The sequence below is a fragment of the Chiloscyllium punctatum genome, chromosome 11, assembly GCF_047496795.1.
Source record: "Chiloscyllium punctatum isolate Juve2018m chromosome 11, sChiPun1.3, whole genome shotgun sequence".
NCBI lineage: Eukaryota > Metazoa > Chordata > Chondrichthyes > Orectolobiformes > Hemiscylliidae > Chiloscyllium > Chiloscyllium punctatum.
In genome coordinates, this window is record NC_092749.1 from 39,061,447 (window position 1) to 39,084,103 (window position 22,657).

Sequence of the window (22,657 nt, forward strand, 5' to 3'; positions counted from 1 at the left end):
TCCTGTGGTTCCTGCTGGTTTAAAAATAATTAATTTAGAGTAACCCAGAGAAATCCCCTATTGCAGTAATGCTACTTATATAGCAGAAGTTTCACTGCAAATGACACTGTACAGTCAATACCAAATTTCAAAACTAAAATGCTTCAGAAAAATAAACTTTCATTTCATAAAACTTTTCATTTTTCAAGGCTGAGAGATTGAAATGTTTTAACTTAAATAACATCAAAGTAACATTTAACTGGTTTGTTCCCCTCTACTTATTCTTTTGTCCTTTTACCTATCTAGGTCCTTTGTAAATAACATTTGGGCAGTGGTTGGAAAGTCAGTTTGAAAGACTGGACAAGAAAGTTAGTCAAAATGATGACATTCAGTCATAAAATTTCAAGGCCCAACAAACTCGTTCCTCACCCCTTGTGACTTCAAACAACCGAGATTAGTTAGCAGCTGTGCTCAAAGGGTTAAATTTGCATACATCGGCATCTAAAATTCAATAGGATGATTTGAGATTTCAAAAGCATTGAAATAGTTACAGGATGTGGAGTAGATTCAGTCCATTACACCTGTGCTTTTGCAAGAACAACTGTGTAAGTCCCACTCTAACCTAACCTTTATCCAGAGCACATTTTTCTGTCCAGCTGTTTTCCAAATTCATTTTTGAGCCACAATTGAATTTATGCAAATATATGAAGGTAATGGAAGGTAATGCCAGTCAGTGCAGAAGAAAAAGTTGGTTTTCCTACTGCTTTTGTGACAGTTATGCCTAATTTCTATATTCAGCTGGCTTGCTAGCCTAGTGGTTAAAGGCACTTGTGCAGTCCTAAGCCAGAGCTGCTATAATTGGTCTGAGTCCCAAGCTCAGAGTGAGTAAGAGATGTTTCTATTCCTGATCATGTCTTGTGACTCCACTGGAAAATGTGGATGTCAAGATCAGCCATGTCTAGCCTGCGATACAATTCATGGCTGAGAAACTTCAGGGCAGCTCAAGTACATTAACTTAGGTAATGTACAGGAAGACTGCTTTTAACAGACCAAATCTATATAATAGTCAGCACCTGCACACGAGAAAAATCAGCACATTGGAAAAAAGCATTGGACAGATGAATCTAGCTGCCACTGAACCAGGAGGATCCCACATGAAATCAATTTATATAGTCTCAAGCCAGTTTCCTGGTAGGTGTACAGTCACTGCATAAAAGCTGCTTAAATTGGTTATAAAAACAGCTAGTTTAGGAAATGGGTAAAACCCATACTGGTTTAAGAGACATGTCAGGGGAATTGTCTGAGGCACATTTTAGGAAAGTGTACACTGCATCTATATTTGTTGTTCTACAAATAAAAATTATGTTTATTTACTTTAAAATTAAAAAAATAAATCACCTGTTTGTGTTTCATCTTGTCCAAATGTTGCTTTAAAACAAAAATTCTGTAAACAAATCAACTACTGTATTCACAAAATCTGCCCTCCTGATTCAAAATAGGACATGACGAAAATAACTTGCTTCCTTTTTCCTTCAGGAATCTACATACCCCGTGTGCACTCAAACTTTGGATGGCCTTTTGACAAGTAACTGGCATTTTGAGTCTTGATTTAATCTCACAATTTATCTTTTAATCTAATTTTTATGACAAATGTTTGTCTATCCATTCTTTGAGGTAGTTAGAGAAGAGAGAGAAAGGTAAAAAGGGCGGGTATATTTTTGTGTCGGTTTGCCAGCTTGTTATACATTACCTAGCCTGTTGCCAATATTTAATCATTTCCTCAATCTAAATTATTCACATTTTAAAAGGATCTAGATTATGTTGCTTTCTAAACTTTGTCAAAAGCCAAATAAAGTGATATATGTTTAATGCTAAAGATCAATAAGAAGTGAGTGAATTTTCACCATTTATTTTTGATAATATAGAATCCATCATTACATCTAATATTTACGTTTTACACTTTTATTCCTGAAGTCACTAAGGAAATATGCATTGCTACCAGGGACAGCATTAATTGTCCTGGAGAAGGTGTTGGTAAACTGTCTCTTGAACCACTGCAGTTCATTTTGTGTAGGTACAGCCCCAAAGCCATTAGTGAGGGAGTTCCAAGATTTTGATTGAGCAATACTGTAGTAAGGTGATAATATTTCCAAGTCAGGATGGTGAGTGGCCTGGAGGGAAACTTGCATGTCGTGGTGTTCTCAGCTGTCTGCTGTCCATGTCTTCCTAAATGTTAGTCCTTATGGGCTTGCAAGATGCCATGAAAGGGCCCTTGGTTGAATTTCTGCAGTGCAACTTGCAGATGGCACATACTGCTACAATTGAGGGTTAGCATTGGACTGAGTAAATCTTTGTAGATGTGGTCTCAATCAAGTGAGCTGGTTTGCCCTAGATGGTGTCAAGTGTTTTTGAGTGATGGAACTGCACTAATCCAGGGAGGTGGGGAGTAATTCTGCACACTCCTCACCTGTGCCTGGTGTCAGGAGGTATGTTACTTGCTGAAAGATTACGAGCTTTTGATTTTCTCTTGTAGATACAGTACTTATACGATTAGGAGAAAGTGAGGTATGCAGATGCTGGAGACCAGAGTTGAAAAAATGTGGTGCTGGAAAAACACAGCAGGCCAGGCAGCATCCGAGGAGCAGGAGAATCGATGTTTTGGGCATAAGCCCTTATACGATTAGTCTGGTTCAGTTTCTAGTTATTGGTCACTCCAGGATTTTGACAATGGGGGAACTCGGTGATGGTGACACCATTGAATGTCAAGAGGCAATAGTTCAATTCTCTGTTGGAGATGGTCATTCCCTGGTACTGGGTGTTGAGAATATTACTTGCCACTTTTTAAGCCCAAATCCTGAATATAATCCAGTTCTTGCTGTACTTAGACATTAATTACTTAAGTATCTAGGCCACAAATGATGCTGAATATTGTGTAATCATCAGCAAACTTCCCCATCCCAATTTCGGACCTTAGGATGGCTAGAAAGTCATGGAAGAAACCACTAAAAATGCATCCTGAGGAACTCATGCAGAGATGGCCTGGAGCAGATTAGATTCCCCAAGTGTGGAAACGGGACCTTCGGCCCAAAAATCCACACCGACCCTCAGAGGGACATGACCCTCTCTCACTAATACCCTTACATACAGATAAGGAAGGACACCACTTCGACTGGGACAATACATCCATCCTAGGACAAGCCAAACAGAGACACACACAAGAATTCCTAGAAGCATAGCATTCCAACCGGAACTCTATCAACGAACACATTGACTTGGACCTCATTTACCACCCCCTGAGAAAAAGAACAGAAAATGACATCACCAACTATTGCCAAACATATAAACAGAAAGCAGGAATCATCTGCAGTGCTTTGTCTGGAGGCTCACTGAAGATGTTACCTGGTATGATGACGAAACGTCTGAAAATGAACCTTCCAGCTCAGCGGGCAAACTTACATCCATTCCCCTACCCTATATTTACCCCTGACCAATGCATCTAACACTATGGGCAATTTAGCATGGCTAATTCACCTAACCTTTGGATTGTGGGAGGAAACCCATGAAGACATGGGGAAAATGTGCAAACTCTACACGGACAGCCGCCTGAGGCAGGAATTGAACCCAGGTCCCTGGTACTGTGAAGCAGCAGTGCTAACCACTGAGCCACTGTGCCACCCATATTATGCCACTATGACTGATCTCCAATAACCTCAACCATTTGCTTATGTGGTAGATATGACTGACTAGTGGACCATTTTCTTCCATATTCCCACTGAACCCAGTTTTGCTAGAACTACTTGATACACATGGTCAACTGCAGCTTTGATGTCAAAGGCAGCCACTCTTATCTCACCTCATGAATTCAGCTTTCTTTCATGTTTGGATAAAAGCCTGCAATGAGGTCAGGAGCTGAGTGGCTCTGGCGTAACCCAAACTGAGCAGTGAGCAATTTATTGCTAAGTAAGTGCTGCTTGAGAGCAGTGCTAATGGTACCTTGCACCACTTTACAGATAATCAAGAGTAAACTAATGGGATAGTAATTGGCTGGGTTCAGTTATCCTGGTTTATGGGAAATTTTACACAGGTCTGGGTAGATGCCAGTGTTGTAGCTGCACTGGAACAACTTGGTTAGGGTTGCAGCATATGAAAAGACCATATGAAAAACATGGCTAGAATAGTTTATGCATCCTTAAACTGCCCTGAGGCATATCCGACTACTTGATCTACCTAGCTAATAATTTTATTTTGTCAACTCTTTTTTTTGAAAAACAATTAAATCATACCCTAATCTTCCTCCTTCCATTGTCCACCAATGTACTGTAGCTCTGGCTGTGATGCTTCAAAGCAAGGGCACAATCTCAGAATAAAGGTAGCGACATTGAAATGAGGAATCACCTTCACTCAGGAGGGTGGTGAACTTTTGACATTCTCTATGACAGAAGCTTTGGAAGCTCAGGTTATTAAATAAGTTCAACACAGTGACTGATAATTTCTCGTTTCTAACAATATTAATAGATAAGGAATAGTGTAGGAACATGGCATTGAGGTAGATGATAAGCCACGGTAGAGCAGGCTTAAGGGGCTGAATGGGCTCCTCCTCCTATTATGTTATCAACACATCCTTACATAAAATTTACATGATATCCCATTAGTTAATTAGCTGGCCACTTAAGTCATTATCATTTCTTGCACATCAATCTTTGATATTTTTATCTAGTCAGATAGCTCAGCAGCAAAATTTATGACTGGAAATATCCCCCGTAACATTGGAGATACCCAATCATGAAGAGTTTTTCAACAATCATAGGTACGTGGGCAACGAAAGAGAAATAGGGTAGCAAGTTTGCTTCTCATTGCAGTCTGCAGAACACAAGTGAATTTACTGCACAATTGTTGTGTACAGTATGTGATGAACTATACAGGGTGTTATTTCAATTTGCTGGATTTTATTGGCTGTTGGAAAGTAAAGTGTCAGATTTGTCTTTGGAATGTGAACTAGATCAAATAAAGTTTGATATTTTCTCATCTGAAGAATTGATCACACAGACACAAATGTAGACAACAATGGTGTATTAGTCTCAGGGCCTGTAACATGTTTTAAGTTTCAGATGCCCAAATATGTTCAGCTGAAGAAAGGACGTAAAGACAACCACAGCATTCAAGAACACCTACACTGATCTGAAAAATGAAAGTTGCAAATATTTACTTAAGCAATTTTAAAAGCACAGTTTATCTAAACATACATGTAGCTTATTTATTAAGAATTCATGTTTGATTTACTTACACGCTATGAGGAAATATGAAAGTGCCATGTAATCAGTTTAACTGAAAACTAGTGCCAAGATAAAATTAGCATCTGCTTTTCTTTAAAACAATCTTGCTAGTATAACAGTATCCTTCACTGGATCTACCATACTTATAAAATGCACCTAAATAACTATTAAATTCCCAAACTTGCCAGAAATTTAGAAACCAGCATCTTGAACTATTTTGATGGATTTAGATATTCTGCAAGCATCTTGCAAATAAAACTATTGGCAGGACATTGATACTTGATTAAAGTTTAACACTAGATTTGCAACTAAAATACTTTATGAGCTGGTTTCTTGTTAGGAAGTTTACGCCTTGTGTTGAAAAATAGATTCTTATGATGAGAGTCTGTCCAAAATGGATCTTTATTCTCTGGAGTTTAAAAGAGTAAGAGGTGATCTCACTGAAACAAAAGGTTTTTAAAACGAACCTGAGAATAGATTTGGAGAGACTGAAGCCTCTGTGATATCTAGAACGCAGATGCATAGTCTCAGGCGCTTGGAAGACGGAGATGAGAATTCTTTTTCATTCAAAAGGTTGGTGAACGAGTTTCTACTGTCATATACATTTAAAGTTTCAATAAGACAGAGTCTTACCCTCTCAGGGAATCAAGGGAGGAGGTGGGGAAGAGGAATTAAAACCAATGATCTTGTGAATGGTAGAGCACACTCAGGGAGCTGTATGGTTTAATCTTGCTCAGATCTCTTAGGGTATATGGTCTGTTTGTTTTTCTTTAAAGAAATCAATCTAATGCATTGCTAATGCAAGACAAGATAAGGCTAGGAGCAAATGAACAAAGTGCTTTTAACATCGATCAGTTTATGGGAACTTTTCACCTATATCCATTGTCTCATGCACATTTACTACTGCAGCGTTTTTAAAAGACTGCAATCCAATTGTCAAAAATCTACAAAAGGGGATAACTGCTCAGTTCCCCTCTGGTATGATGTGCACATTTAAGCAATACTAAATACACAAATTGGTCAGATTTATACCTCCTGCTGCTTTGCTAGAGGCTTGCAGTCCCAGAAGCAAGACTTCTTCATTTTTGTATAAATATTGTATGGCAAAATTGCTAATAAATAAATAAGAACAGTTTTCTTTCCAAGACCTGACATCCTACTATCCTCCCCCCACCCCGTTCTATATTAATATCACAATGTACATTTTCACACCCCTGTTTGAAACCATTCAGCATTCAATTCCAGACAGTTCCAGTGTTTCTCAGTTCCCCTCAGTTTTCATAGCAACTCTGAAACAAGCCACATTAACATTTTAGGGTGGGGGAAGAAAAAGGGAGTATGGCCTTAGGGCAGCACGGTGGTTCAGTGGTTAGCACTTCTGCCTCACAACACAAAGGACCCAGGTTTGATTCCCATATGTGTGGAGTTTGCACATTCTCCCAGTGTCTGCGTAAGTTTCCTCCGAGTGCTCCGGCTTCCTCCCACGGTCCAAAGATGTGCAGATCAGGTGAATTGGCCATGCTAAATTACCTTAGTGTTAGGTGCATTAGGGGTAAATATAGGTTAGGGGAATGGGTCTGGGTGGGTTACTCCTCAGAGTGGACTTGCTGGGTCGGAGGGCTTGTAGGGAATCAAAGTGTTAAACTAAAATTGCAGATGTTGACAATCAAGTTACTGAATCTTCAAATTTCCTGTTAGCTTGGTAAAAAAGATGGGGTCAGGCACTGCAGAATAAAAAATGTAAGTGCTATTGTAGTCTCAGATGTTCTTTTTCCCCATTTGGTCTTGCAAGGAAACTAGAAGAGTGCTTTTGGCTTGGCAGATAAGTGCACTACTGTGTATTACAGTCAAGAAGCATGCTCTGTCATATGGTTCAATTATGGTTTATTTAACTGCCTGTCGATTCCTTATAAAAATGTCATCATTAAATGAGGCAATAGCAGTGTTTACCAAGCCCAGAAGGAAGGAAATAGCTGATCGTGCATTGGCAGAGAACATGCTGATCCAAAAGACAGCTTGATTGACTGAACCTTCAAGTTCACAAGTGGAACAAGTTTAAGGTGGAGTCGTTAATTTAGAACTGTCTAGTAGAGAGCACTATTCTGGTTCAAAGTGCACTGCAAAGGGTGGGGGTCACCTTATGAGGACGGTGGAAATCTCAATAGCAGTAGTTGAAATAGAACAATATAGAAAATGACCAGAAAGCTCCAGTAGTCCAAAAACAAACTACACTAACCATTAAGTATTAGCATTATTAAGAAACTTAAGTTATTCAACAGCTTTGTATTGTCAGCCATGGCTTTAGTGGTAGTTCTCTTCACTGTACTGGAAAGTTAGTTAGGGAAACATTCAAACTTCCTTCCAGAAACTAAAGCATATATTACACATTAATATTGAAATGTGCCACAATATCAGCACCTCTACCCTGGAGTTGTGACATTAAAGCAAAAGGACTCTCTTCCTCAAAAAGGCCATTATAATATGTTTGAGCCAGATTAGAAGGCAGAGGAGCAAGAGAGTATCATTTGAAAAATTATTATAGCCAATATTTATCCATGAATAAACTATTTTCTAGGATTTATCTCATTGCTGGATTTGAGGCCACTGCAGCAGCATACAATCACTGCTCTACAGGAAAGTATTTCAAACAACTTAATTTGCTACATTTAACTTTGGGATGCACCATATAAATGCATGTTCATTCCTTCAATAATGTGATTAGAAGATGTTTCATTTAGGGTCTAACCCAAAGAACTTTGTGACAAAGGTTCCAACCCAAGAAGATGCCATTAACAGAACCAGCCAACTGTACTTTGGTTAAAAGCCAAAATATATAAAGATTAGACAGAGAATCTCGTCCCACAAATGAAAACGTATCTTAGTCTATCTTAACAATCAACTTTTGTCATGGCCAGAAGCAATGGATGGCTATAACACTAAGTGACAAAACAGTAAAACACACTCAGACAGAAAGAGTGATCTAAAAAGGGCAAAGTGGGTCTTCTGACAAATCCTCATTTTTATTAAAGATTACAAACATCGTCTTAAAAATTTTTTTAAAAATGATATACTGGAATCAGAATTAGTGAGAGTTGGTAGGGTGCTGGTAATAAAAATAGGGCTGGAATTTATTCCACTCAGAAAGAAGAACTGAATTCAGAACAATCAAGATTTTTTCCGGAAAGTCTCAACTAACTTAAAAGAAAATGTGACATGCTGGCATAGCTAGCAGCCTGAAGCAGCAATTCAAAGACAAGATTATTTTTGAAGTAACTTGCCCCACAGGTGCCTGGGAGTGAACATGATGCAAGACACAGTGTAAACCCATCCTGCTGACCAGGCAGCTACAGAAAGGATTGGACCTCCCCAACTCTAAAATTAAAAATATAAAGTTCCCTTCCCCCACTGCTGGACTGGCACTCAGCTTGCGTGTTAACAATCGCATCGGTCACTTGTGCCAACAACCTGAGCAGTTCTAGAAGGGAGAATTTGCCCCACTGGTGACTTAACCCTGCTGTCAATCAGAACTATATACTCAGTCCCCTGCGGCCTCCTCCCTTAAAACTGCCAGCAACTGAAGAAATGGAAAGGCACTCAAACATTTATGTTAAATCAAAGAACATAAACCTACAAGATAAGAACCTATGGTGTTGGAGGTAGTATATGGGTATGGACGATTGGTTAACTAATTGAAAGCAGAGAATTGGAATAAAGGGAACCCATTTTCAGGATGCAACTTGCAAATAGTGGAATGCCACAGCAATAATTACTTACCATATAGACTAGTAATTTGGATGAAGGAAGTGAATGTATTATCATCATGTTTTTAGATAACAGAAAAATAGGTGGGAAGGCAAGTGGTGACAATGACAGAGCATCTACAAAGCAATATAGGCAGATTAAATGCAAGGACAAAACTGGCAGATGGAATATAATGTGAAAATATATGAAACTATGCCCTTTGGGAGGAAGGATAAAGGAAAGCCGCAGAGATGCAGGGGTCCTTGTGCATAAATCACAAAAAGCTAGCATTTAAGCATATACTGGAAGGTAAATGGAATGGTGGCCCCTATTTCAAAGTGAATGGGTGATAAAAATAGCTAAGTCTTGCTGAAATTATACAAGACACTAGTTAGACAACACCTAGAACACTGAATAGTTTTGGACCTCTTACCTAAAGCAGAGATAAACTGATATAGGAGGCAACCTAGAGAAGGTGAATTATGTGATTCCAGTTACAGAAAGACTTTTTTTTTGGAATAGGCTGGAACGTATGCACTGGAGTTAAGAACGAGAGGTGACCTTACTGAAACATACAAGATTCTTACAAGGTTTGACAGGGTAGATGCTTAGACATTGCTTCTCCTTGTGGAAGGGTATAGGACCAGAGAACAAAATCGCAAAGCATGTGGTGGCCCACTTAAGACAGCGACAAGGAGGAATTTCTTCTCTCAGAAGGGTGTACATCTGTGGAATTCTTTTCTGCAGAGGATAGGTCATTAAGTGTCGTCAACACGGATAAAGATTTAATGAACAAAGGAACCAAGAGCTATAGAGAAAAGGCAAGAAAGTAGAGCTGAGGATGATCAAATCAGCCGTGGTTTCAGTGCATGGCAGTGCAGAGTCAATTGCCCAAATGATCCACTTCTGCTCCTAAACTTATGACTGTATAGCCTCTTGTTGTTCTACTTGTATTACCTTCTGTGTAAGCTGAGTGCAAGGCTGGCCACCATTTAAGCCTCAGGATCTCTGCCCCTATGAAGTAACTCTCAATGAAACAGACACGAGAAGCCAAGACAGGCTCGACCAGAAGTAGGGAATAGCCTTGAATAACAATGAAGCTCAAACATGAAATTTCAAAAGCTCATTGAGAATACTCAGATAATCAAGCTGCAAATTATTCATCAATTGCACAACTTTGATGAGGCAATCATTAGATAGAGTATTTGGAATTCACAAAAGAAATGCTAAAATGCAGATCAATTCCCTTTATCTTGAGCACTCTCAGGAATTTCCGAGAACTGGGTTCAGCACTGGACAAGAGATAGAAACATCCTCCTTAGATTGAAACAACAGCAAGTCCATTTGTTGTCTCACCCTACTCTGACACTGAACCAAACTATGCTAATTTCCATGTACCTACATTAGTTCTATGGTCCTTAGTTAACAAAAATACAATTTATTTCAGTTTTGAAATTTTCAATTGGCCTAGCTTCAGCATCTTTTTGTTTTTGGGATGGGGGTGAGGGAATTCAAAAAAAAATATTTTGGATTCTTACTAACTTTTCTTTGGAGGATGGTTTCCTGACATCATTCTTGTATAGATTAGATCTCAGAGTTCTGCCTTTATCTGGACACCCAATGCCAGAAGAAACAGTTTCTCTCTACCAACTTATTAATTCCCTTTATTACCTGAAACACCTTAATTCGACCATCCCTGGGAATACAAACAGAATCTGCTACCTATACTCAAATTTAACCATTTTTACTCAAAATATAGTTGTTGCACCTCTCAAAAGGCCAATAGAACCTAGGAGCTGAATCTGGAACTGAACTTCGATGACATGAACTCTCAATTGCCATGCCTTTGTGTTCCTGCAACCCTTTAGTTAAGGCCAATTTTCCGTTGGCCTTTTAAAATACTTCTGCACTCCTCCAATGGCTTTTAGCGAATTCTGTGGAAAGGAGAGATTATATCAACACATACTTCATAAGAACAGCAATTTTTAATTCATGGGGCATTAAAGGTGGAGGAGGCACTTTTAGGAGTTATGTGGTGAGTCACTAGTGGTAGAATGCATGGTCTCATTCACTCTCGACAGGCATGGCATTTAGATCACTCCTTCAATTCAGCTTCTGGCTTCTGATGACCCCAGAGCTGCAAGATTTCTCATTGGCAAATGAATGTCAAGAGGAGACGGTTAGGCTCTTGATTGCTGGAGATGATCAATGCCGGTCACTTGGGAGGCATGGATGTTGTTAGCACTTCTTATGACTCTATGACTATGACCTGTGGAAATGTATTGACCCCATCTTCCTCCAAAGTTGTGACGTGGAGATGCCGGTGTTGGACTGGGGTGGATGAAGTCCGAAGTCACACGACACCAGGTCATAGTCCAATATGTTTATTTAAAATCACAATCTTTTTTAGCGCTGCTCCTTTGTCAGGTGAAGATTTCACCTGGGAGGAAACCAGATCACCTGGAGAAAACCTATGCAGACATGGAAAGAATGTGCACACTCCACAGGAAGAAGAAAAGGCTGAAACATTAACTTGATTTCTCGTTTGACAAATACTGCCAAACCTGTTGAGTATAGCCAGCATTTTCTGTTTTTCTTACAGCTGAGCTATATTTTCAATGCAAATAACCTGTGCTTTAAATGATCAGTTTGAAGACTCTATTGTTCTTCCACACAATTTTATTTAATGAAACGTTTGGTGGGGAGGGTGTATTGTTTAATTGTTTAGGAATAAGCAAAAGTTTCTTTCTGGATATATCATCCAGGCACTTGTTACTTCAGTATTCTGTGGCATTTCTTGTGGTTTCAAACTGAATTCTGGGCCCATCTTGAAATTAGTTTTGTACATTCATACACTATCACTTCTGCTTCTTACTTAAGCGGTTTAATTTTCAGTCAAGATTTACTGAAGTCCTTGTTCTGATTCTTATCCGCTAATCCTTGCTGTAAGTTGTATGTAGTCTTCAAAAATAAAAGGGACTGCACTCTGTTAAAGATCAAACAACCTTTCTGATACCAACCTGAAAACTAACTAGCTCCGTGTAAGGCAGATGTCTGCCAATACATGTATACTCAAACATCAGTTATTGCTTTTAAGTAGGGAATCAAATTGGAGACAACTGGGTAAGCAGGGAAAAAAAGTGAAACACTAAAGTTTGTGCTCCACTTACAGCTCTTTCGCAAAGACAGAAACTCGTTATGCAAATTAAATTGTCCGTCATCGACTCAAAGTCAGAGTTGGACAGAAACAGACTCACTGGTCTAACCCGTCCATGCTGAGCAGATACCTACATTAATCTAGTTCTATCTGCCAGCATTTGGCTCATATTCCTCTAAATCCTTCCTATTCATATATCCATCCAGATTCCTTTTAAATTTGTATTTGTGCCAGACTCACCACTTATTCTGGCATTTCATTCCAGGCATGCACCATCCTGTGGCTGAAAGAGTTGCCACTTGGATCCCTTTTAAATCTTTCTCTTCTCACCATAAACCTATGCCCTCTAGTTTTGGACTCCCTTCCCATGGGAAAAGACCTTGACTATTAATCCTACCCATGCCAGTCATGATTTTTAATCAACCTCTATAAGGTCACCCCTCAGCCTCCAACGCTCCAGGGAAAATAGCCCCAGCCTATTCAGCCTCTCCCTACAGCTCAAAACTTCCAACATCCTTGTAAAACTTTTCTGAACCCTTTCAAATTTAGTTGCATTTTACAAAAAAAATTCTTGTTATGCCTAGAAAACAATTGCATTACTATTTGATAAACACTAACAAAAATACCAGTATATAAATAGCATTTTAACACCACAAGGTCTCTTGGTGTTACATGGCCTGAAGTACAGTTGCTGTTGTAATGTAAGATACATCGCAGCCAGTTACAGACATCAAGCGTCCACAGGCAGCAATGGGATAATAACTACAACATCAACGAATAACCGATAAATAACTGTGGCATTAAATCTGCAAGACAGCCTTTTTGATGAGCTAGTCCAACCAAAATGTAGAAGCATAAACAATGGCCATCACCTGAAGAATGCTTAATCACTTGTCCTGGACATTTAATGGCAATAACATTTCTAAGTGGAAACGAAGGAGGCAAAGATACACCCTTAAGAGGTGAAGAAGACATAAGAAGAGCAAAGCTTGCTCAAGATTCTTTGGCTACGATTTGATAACTGTTTGGAATCAAATACATCTTTAAGTGGTTAAGCTATATTTGTTGAGGAACAAACACTTCTGAATTAGCCCTTCTCTTACACCACCTTGTCAGCAATAGTGTCTATGTGGGTTTCCTCTGGGTGCTCCAGTTTCCTTCCATGGTCCAAAGATGTACAGGTTAGGTGAACTGTCCATGCTAACTTGCTCATAATGCTTCAGTATATGCAGGATAGGTGCACTTGTCAGGGGAAATGTAAAATAATAGGGGTCTGGTTGGGATATTCTTCAGAGAGTTAGTGTGGACTTGTTGGGCCAAATGGCCTGATTCCACACTGTAGAGATTCTACTCTACTCTATAAAAGAAACATTTGCATTTGCCTAACCATTTTCTATAAAATATGGCAGAAAAGACCAACCGTCTATCATTTGGATGCGTCATACACATCCTGTCTGACCAATTAAAACTTCAATGATTTACTGCTCAGGACTAGTTTTTTGACAGTTAATGTAAGAGGACTTATGTAATGAAGTCACTAAATGGCAAAAGAAGCCTGAACAATAGTCACCTTTGGACTTAATTGTACTAAATAAAATGTCAATAGGATTACTATGAAGTAGAATTAAAGCCACAAATCTCTCACAATGAAACATCATTACATTCCTCATTCGGCAAGGACAGTGAGGCAGTTCCACTCGCCCACTGCACGCATGTGTCAATGGTTCGCAGATGGAAAGCATATTTTTGCTGAATGAGGTTGTAACTGCTCTTTTCTCAAACACTGTATGACTAGGCAGAGCTCCATCTAGCAGTATGACAAAGAACTGCTGAAACTTGAGCCGCAAGAGAAAGGGCATGGGAAGGAGAGGAAAAAATAAGGAAGGTGAGCAAGAGAAAATGACAGAGAAACAAACACACAAAGCACAAGTGGTCAGGTAGCAGCAGAAAGGTGGCAAAACCATTATATATTAAGCAAGAAAAATAGTCAAGTTGAGAGATACATAGAACATAATGACTGCCAGAGTATAAGCCAGGGTAGCATGGTGGCTCAGTGGTTAGCACTGCTGCCTCACAGCACCAGAGACCCAAGTTCAGTTCCAGCCTCGGGTGACTGTATGTGTGGAGTTTGCACGTTCGCCCCACGTCTGTGTGGGCTTCCTCTCAGTCCAAAGATGTGCAGATCAGGTGAATTGGCCATTCTAAATTGCCTGTGGTGTCAGGTGCATTTGTCAGAGGGAAATGGGTTTGGGTGGGTTACTGTTCAGAGGGTTGGTGTGGACTTGTTGGGCCGAAGAGCCTGTTTCTACACTGTAGGGAATCTAATCATCAAATCAATTGCCACCAAGCCACAATGAGAAATAAAGTGTTGCTGATGAGATGGCTCTGAGTCATTCACATGAAGCAAATAGGAAAGAGTTCAGGTGGATGCTCAAACATTTGGAGGTGCAGAAAAGGTAGCAGCCCATTGAAAACTGAAGCTCCAGAAATGATGGAGGAAAGAAAGAAAAGCCAAAGAGCTTGTCCCGAAATGGAACAGGCACGTTTTAACTAATTTTTTAAGCATAACTTAAAAAAAACACTTTAGGGGTATAGAGCAAGAAGAATGTGAAGCTAGGCTCAGTTACTCATGAGGTTTTGGAGATTAGGGGAGTGTAATTAGAAAACTGTGTGAATAATAGTATGAGCACTAGTTGGTTGATTTCTCATTTATGGAGAAGTTTAAGCAAGCTTCATTCAAATGGATTGTGGATCATGGGATGGCCACCAATATTGGTTCAGTAATCTGCCCACTGCAAGCATAGATCTGTTGGTGGTATGGGAACTAGACAGAGTGGTTGCCTTTATAGTCTTTGATAATATTTTCGTTACAAGAGGTATATCGTGAGGACACGCAGTTTGAAAGCCTTGATAAATAGTTATGAAAGAAAGTGGCATTTAACGAGTTGAAAAGAATCAGTCAAAACTGAATCAAATTAGAAATCGTGCCTGCAACACCTCAGACAAATATATCACCCAGTGAATTCCTAATCTCAATTACATTTATGTGATGGAGTGCCACATACCATGTCCATAAACAATTAAAGATAATTCTCCAAAGGCCCTTCATGTGTGTTCTCTCTCATAGACCGGAGCAGATAGTTCAGATTAATATTAGAGTACAGTATTGAGACTGTCACATGGTCTGCTAATGCTGTATTTTGGATGAGATGTTGAACCATGACCCCAACTGGTCTCTCAGGTAGATGTAAACAATGGTTTGGCACAATTTGATGAACAAAAAAAAAGTTATTTCTGATGTATTTCCCAATAGTTATGCTTAAATGAACAATAATAAAGATTTCATGATTTTTCACAAAGCTGATTTTGCCATCTTTCTCTGGGTAAATTTTCACTGCTGCATTTCCCCACATTAAAAGAGTGAAGTGATTACAGTTTCAAAATAATTATTTGTCGGTGAGGTACTTGGTGATTTCCAAGCTTGCACTTGGGCCAAGAGGGACAAACCAAGGAAAAAGAATGAGGAAGAAGCTCTTTGTAAATAATGAAAAATGAATGAAAACATCTTAGAAATATAAATAGAAAACCAAAATGTTTGTCAATAAAGACATGACAGAATGGTTACAAACAACGGAAACTGAAAAGAAAAAAAGTTTAAGATTAAATTAATGAAGCACAAGTGTTTCAACTGTTACATATTGTTGAATAATGGTACGAGTGAGAATGTGGCAGATTTTGCAGAGTTGTTTTTAAATAATGAGCGCCTTGGGAGTACTCATTTCCATAGGAATACTGGCCAGGAATTCTCATCAGCAAAGAATTCTATGTTGGTGTAACAGTTTCTGGAGTTTATTCAAGTTGTCAAAAACCATCAAGGCAGATATGCACACTAAGCAAAATTGTACAATATTAAAAAATTCCGCTTTGCTACTTTTTGAAAGCAACTGAAAACATCTGAAGTTTTCCCTTTTGTATTCAAAGTGATCAAAGCTACAAATGCTACACATTTCTTTTGTACAGCTCCAAAATGTGCCAGTTTCACTATAGTCCCCTTCATTGAATCAATTTGAATTTTCCATTTCCTGCATTATCCATCCTTGGCATCTGGCATCTCAGTTAGGGTCTTGTTGCAAACGTAAGACTGGTTTAACAAGGGGAAAAAAAAACACTTGGAACTCTAGATGCAGAGTTTTGGTCTCCTCATCTCTGGAAGGATATTGTTACAATAGAAGGAATGCAACAAAGGTTCACAGACCTGTTCTTGGAGGGATTGGGACTATCCTCTGAAGAGAGATTGGGCAAGCTGGTCTTGTATTCTCTAGAGTTTCAAAAGAATGAGAGATGATTTTGTTGAAACATGCAAAATTCTTCCAAGGATAGACAGGGCAGATGTAGGCAGGATGTTTTCCACAAGGGGAATCTAGAACCTGGGGCACAATTTGCAAAAAACGAATAATGCAACATAGGGGCTGAGATGAGGAATTTTTAAAAAACTCAGAGGGTTCTTACTGCTTTGAAATTCTCTCCCACAGAGGGCTGGGAAGTTCAGTCTTTGAGTATGTTTAAGGTAGCAATGAACAGATTTCTGATTTACGCTGAGGTAGAGGGGTATGGAGAAATGGATAAAAGACAGTGAAATGTTTCATCAGCCACAGAATGATGGGGGAGGCTCAATGGGCTGAGAACACTCAAATAAAAGAGTCCTTAGGTGAATGGAGTATTCTAATCCACTGTATCAAAGCTGTTTAATAAAAAATTGGCTTGCATTTACATAGAATTGTTCATGAACCCTCTTCAGGTCCCCAGCATCACAGATGCCAGTCTTCAGCCAATTTAGTTCACTTCACAATGTATCAAGAAATGGATGAAAGGACCTAATACTTCAAAGGCTATGGGCCCTGACAACATTTGCCAATAGTAGAGTCAGAGTCATCCAGTCATACAGCATGGAAACTGACCCTTCGGTCCCATTGGTCTACACTGATCATGTTCCCAAACCAAACTAGTCCCACCTGCCTGCATTTGACCCATATCTCTTGAAAGCTTACCATTCATGTAATTATCCAAATGTACTTTAAATGTTATAATTTTAGTAAAGCCTCTGACAAGGTTCTGCAAGGTAAAGTTAGGCCACATGGAATTCAGGATGCACTTGCTAACTGGATACGTAATTGGCTTAAGGCAGGACACAGAGTAATGGTAGAGGGTTGCTTTTCGAACTGGAGGCCTGTGACCAGCGGTGTTCCACAGGGATTGGCTCTGGGTCCTCTTTTGTTTGTCATTTATCTAAATGATTTGGTTGAGAACACAGAAGGCATGGTTAGTAAGTTCGCGGACATCATCAAAATTGGTGGCATTGTCAACAGTGAAGAAGGTTCTCTAAGAGTACAAAGCGATCTTGATCAAATGGGTCCATGGGCTGAAAAATGGCAGTTGGAGTTCAATCTGGATAAATGCGAGGTATTGCATTTTGGGACAACAAACAAAGCTTATCTAATTAATGTTAGAGCCTTGGGTAGTGTTGTAGAAAAATGGACTTGGGTTGGAAGTACATAATTCTTTGAAGTTTGTGTCACATATAGTGTTGGTAGTTAAAAAGGCATTTGGTTCGCTTGCCTTCATTGCTCGGTCCTTTGAGTATCTGAGTTGGGAAGTCATGTTGAGCCTGTACAAGATATTGGTGAGGCCTCTTCTGGAATACCGTGTCCAGTTCTGGTCACCCAGTTATAGGAAGGATATTATTAGACTGGAGAGGGTTCAAAAGAGGTTTACCAGGACATTGTAACATATGTAAGGTTTGAGTTAAAAAGAAGGACTGGTTGGGCTGGGATTGGTTTCATTTGAGTGTAGGAAGTTGAGAGGCGACCTGATAGAAGTTTATAAAATAACGAGGTATAGATAGATTAAATGGTAGTTGTCCTTTCTCTAGCATAGGGATTTCAAGTCTAGGGGGCACATTTTTAAGGTGCGAGGAGAGAGACTTAAAAAGAATGAAAGGAAATTTTTTTTTGTTTTACACAGGGGGTGGTTCGTGTATGGAATGAACTTCCCAAGGAAGTGGTGGATGTGGGTATAATTACATCGTTTAAAAGACATTTGAATTAATACACGAATAGGAAAGGTTTGAAGGGATATGGACCAGCAGCAGGCAGGTGGGACCAGTTTAGTTTGGGTTTATGTTTGACATGGACCAGATGGACCGAAGGGTCTGTTTCTGTGCTGTATGACTCTACGACTGTATTTAATATCGCTCCCATCTTCTGATGTTCAACACAGACAACCTTGTTGATCTTTAAGGGGCCCCATTCTCTCTCTACTTGCTCTTAACGTACTCTTTGGATTAGCTTTAATCATATCAGCCAAGGCGCTCTCAAATTAGGAGGGCAAAGAGAGGATATATCTTTTTACACAAGAGATTCATTTGATCCAAGTTATCTAATATGAATTCTTACTGTTGGCTAGAATCTTAATATCTTGAATCATCTATTATATCCTTCCAAGCCTTCCTTTCAATCTAACAGAAACTAATGCCTCTGAACTCTTGTCATCACACTTTTGAAAGCCTCCCATTTGTCCGTCGTCCCTTTAAGTGCGAATAGCCTACTCCAATCAACTATTGAAAGTTCTTGTCTCATACCATTAAAATTTGCTTTACTCCAATTAAGAACATTTACTTTTATGGAAGGCTTATACTTTTCCATAACTATTTAAAACTAATAAAATTATGATCACTAGTCCCAAAGTGTTTTCCTACCAACATTTCAGTCACTTGTTCTTCTCATTCTCTAGTAGGTACATTTACATATTGACAAAGAAAATTTTCTTGAACACATTTAACAAATTCCTCACATCCAAGCATTTAAACACTATGGCAGTCCCAGTCAATGTTTGGAAAATTAAAATCCCCCACTATTACAACCTTATTATTCTTATATATCTGAGATATCTCTACATACTTGCTCCTCAATTTCCCTCTAACTATTGAGGACCCTATAGAACAACCAAACCAAGGTGATCATCCCTTTCTTACTTCTAATTTCTACTCCTATAATTGCACTGGACGATCCCTCAGAAATATTCTAAGTACAGTAGCAATATTTTGCTTAATCAAAAACACCACTTCCCCTTCTCTCTTGGGCCTTCCACCTATCGTATCTAAAACCCAGATCAATGAGTTGTCAGTCCTGTCCTTCCCTCAACCAATTTTCTGGAATAGCTATATTGATAGCCTCTGTTCCAGAACTCACTGCATCCCTAGCCAAGCTGTTCAAGTTCAACTACAACACCAGCATCCACCTGGCAATGTGGAGAATTCATAGAATCCCTACATTGAGGAAACAGGTCATTCAGCCCAACCTGTCCAAACTGACCCTCCCCCTAATCTATCGCTGTAACCCTGCATTTCCTATGGCTTAAACACTGAACCTACACATCCCTAAACACCATGGGTAATTTAGCATGGCCAATGCATCTAACTTGCACATTTTTGGACTTAGAGAGGAAACTGGAGCACTCAGTGGAAACCCCTGCAGACACAGGGAGAATGTGCAAACTCTACAACAGTCGCCTGAGGTTGGAATCAAACCCAGATCCCTGGTGCTGTGAGGCAGCAATGCTAATCACTGAGCCACCCTCCTGCCCTTAAAATTGCTGAGATATGTCATGTATGCAAAAGCAAATTCAACCTGGCCCATAATTATTGCTTCATTACTCAATTCCCCAACATCAATAAAGTGAAGGAAGGTGTCATCAGTGCTATCAAGTAGCATAAATGCAGCAATAACCTGCTCACTGGCAATCAGCTTACGTTTCACCAGTCATGCAGTTCCTGATCTTATTACAATTCTGACTCAAACATGGATAAATGAGCTGAACTCCAGATAGGAGGTAAGAATATGGCCATCGATATCAAGACCACATTTGTCTAAATGTGGCATCAAGGAGCCCTAGCAAAACTACCAACAGAAATCAAGGTAAAACCTTCCATACTTAACACGAGGGAAGACGGTTGTGGTTATAGGTCAGTAATTGCAGCTCCAGCTTCAGCTGTCTTTATCATAAGGTCAGAAGGGAGTGTTCGATAATGAGTATTCAGCAGAATTTGCAACTCAGATAATTAGGCAGCCCATATTCAAAACAGCAAAGACCAGAACAACATGGAAGTTTCATCTACTAAATGGTATGTAACATTCACACCACACAAGAACTGAGCAGTGACCATCTCCAACAAGAGAATCTAACTATTATCCTTCAACATTTAATGACATTATCATTGTTAATTGGCAACCTCCAAGATAATGGTATTTTGCCAATGACCAGAAGCTGCCATGTAAATACTATGTCAAAAAGTGTGGTGCTGGAAAAGCACAGCCGGTCAGTCCACCTTCTCCTATATAAATACTATGGCTAAACAGGCAGGTCAGGAGCTAGGAATCCCACAAGTAGTACATCATCTCCTGACTCCCTAAAGCCTGTCCACCAACTACAAGGCACAAACCAGGAATTTGATGGAACATGTTCTACTTGCCTGATTTAGTGCAGCTCCAACACTCAAGATACTTAGACACTATCCAATACAAAACAGCATGCTCAATTTACACCACTCGAAGGACAAAGCAATGTGTACCACAAAGACAGCAATTTGTCCAAGCTCCTTCAACAATAACTTCCAAATCTACAATCTCTTACCCCCTAGATGAAGGGCAGCAGATGCATGCTAACACCACTACCAGATATGCTTCCCTCCAAGTCACACAGCATCTTGAAAGCCACAGTATTGCTGTTCCTTGGGTCAAAATCCTGGAACACCCTCCCTAGCAACACGGAGATTATTGCCACACCACATGAACTTTAGAGAAGTCAGATCATCATCATATTCTCAGGGAGAAGGAGAGGTGGGTGACACTCTCATTTAACGAACAAAATAAAATATAAATTACTCTACCATAGGTGCCCATGCTTTCAGCTGCCTTAAGGAGGGAACTGCCTCCTTAAATCTCTCCACTTCTCTAACTCTTCTCTTTTAAAGCTCTCGTTAAAATGGATCTCTAAATAAATTTTTGATCACTTTCTCAGGTTTTTCTTTATGTAGCTAGTGTTAAAATGTATTCAACATTGCTGTGAAGTAGTACCTTGGATATTTTATGATGTCAAAGGCATATGCTATTGTAATTATAAATGGATTGTAGAGTTGTACAAAGTTTGATCCAGTTACTTAATAGTTAACATGGCATCAGCTGGTTATGGATGTGTTTCAACAAATACAGAAATGTGATGATTGTGGAATTCTTGGAGTGAGGAAATGAAATTTGAAAATCTGTGTGCTAAACAGCCTAGAGATTTACACCTTATTCTTTATTTGGCCCAGTGTAATTTAGAGCTGAAAATGTGTTGCTGGAAAAGCGCAGCAGGTCAGGCAGCATCCAAGGAGCAGGAGAATCGACGTTTCGGGCATGAGCCCTTCTTCAGGAATCATTCCTGAATGATTCCTGAAGAAGGGCTCATGCCCGAAACGTCGATTCTCCTGCTCCTTGGATGCTGCCTGACCTGCTGCGCTTTTCCAGCAACACATTTTCAGCTCTGATTTCCAGCATCTGCAGTCCTCACTTTCTCCCCAGTGTAATTTAACTATGTACAGTATTAAATGTGTTGGAGTATTCATCATCCCTGTAGATAAATACTTGCACTTTCAAATGTGATTCTCAGAAGGCCCTTACATCACTTTGGCTCCCAGCATGTGGAATTTCAATATTACAGACTGTTGCTTCCTTTATTTTAGAATTGGAAACATATTTGCAGTTAATGGATTTTTTTCATTTCACTTGCAGATGCTTTTTAATTTCTGGTCCTTTTCAAACCTTGTTCCCTTCCCATAATGGCACATTTGTAAAAGAGCAATAAGTTACATAGAATAGTAGATTTTTCCAAACAGCATACTTTTCTGGCTTCACATGAACAACTGCATACCTGCCAAGGTCTGTCCCAGTCCAGCGGAATCGGAATTGCTCCAAGCCAGGCTCCAAACAAACTGCAAATTGTGGTGATCTGAAGACTGGTATCCCAGATTGACATAGCCCTGTATAGTAACAAAAAGGTATCATAAATACAAGGTTACTTCTTACCCAAAAAGACTGAACTGTAGAAAGGCAGAATTGAATTTGCAAGACAAAATGAATTTGGGGAGAAAGAAAAGAAACAAGTGGAAAATGTGAAAGGGAGAACAGGGTCAGGCTTTTCTTTTGTTGCTCTCTCCCATCAGTCACAGTCTTCTGCTAGCTCCTGTTCTGGGAAACTCTGAAAGGATAGCTATTGGGCTTTTTTCAGTCAGCAGCTGTCCCATCTATTTTTAGTTCTTGCCCTTGGGGAAGTGTTGTTCTTGAGCCACTGCACCGCAATGTGGACAGGTACAGATTATATAGAACACAGCCAAAACGGTTCTTTGTCAGACATACTGACATTCCACAGTAAACCCAGAGGCCTAGCAATTCACCTCAGACATTGCTAATAT

General features: G+C 39.5%; 1 protein-coding gene across 2 annotated transcripts in view; it reads right to left on the bottom strand.

The window, feature by feature from the left end:
* The window catches only part of pigf (phosphatidylinositol glycan anchor biosynthesis, class F), a 66,626-nt gene that overhangs the window by 2,337 nt on the left and 41,632 nt on the right, over nt 1-22,657 (bottom strand). The window contains exons 4-5 of one of the 2 annotated variants that reach the window (XM_072580653.1): nt 22,117-22,225; nt 16,406-16,468 (exon numbers count right to left, since the gene is read on the bottom strand). In XM_072580653.1, the coding sequence (XP_072436754.1) occupies nt 16,427-16,468; nt 22,117-22,225 (151 nt within the window). In that variant the 3' untranslated portion in view covers nt 16,406-16,426. The remainder of the gene's footprint in view (nt 1-16,405; nt 16,469-22,116; nt 22,226-22,657) is intronic. The other variant, XM_072580652.1, reaches the window with a different exon arrangement.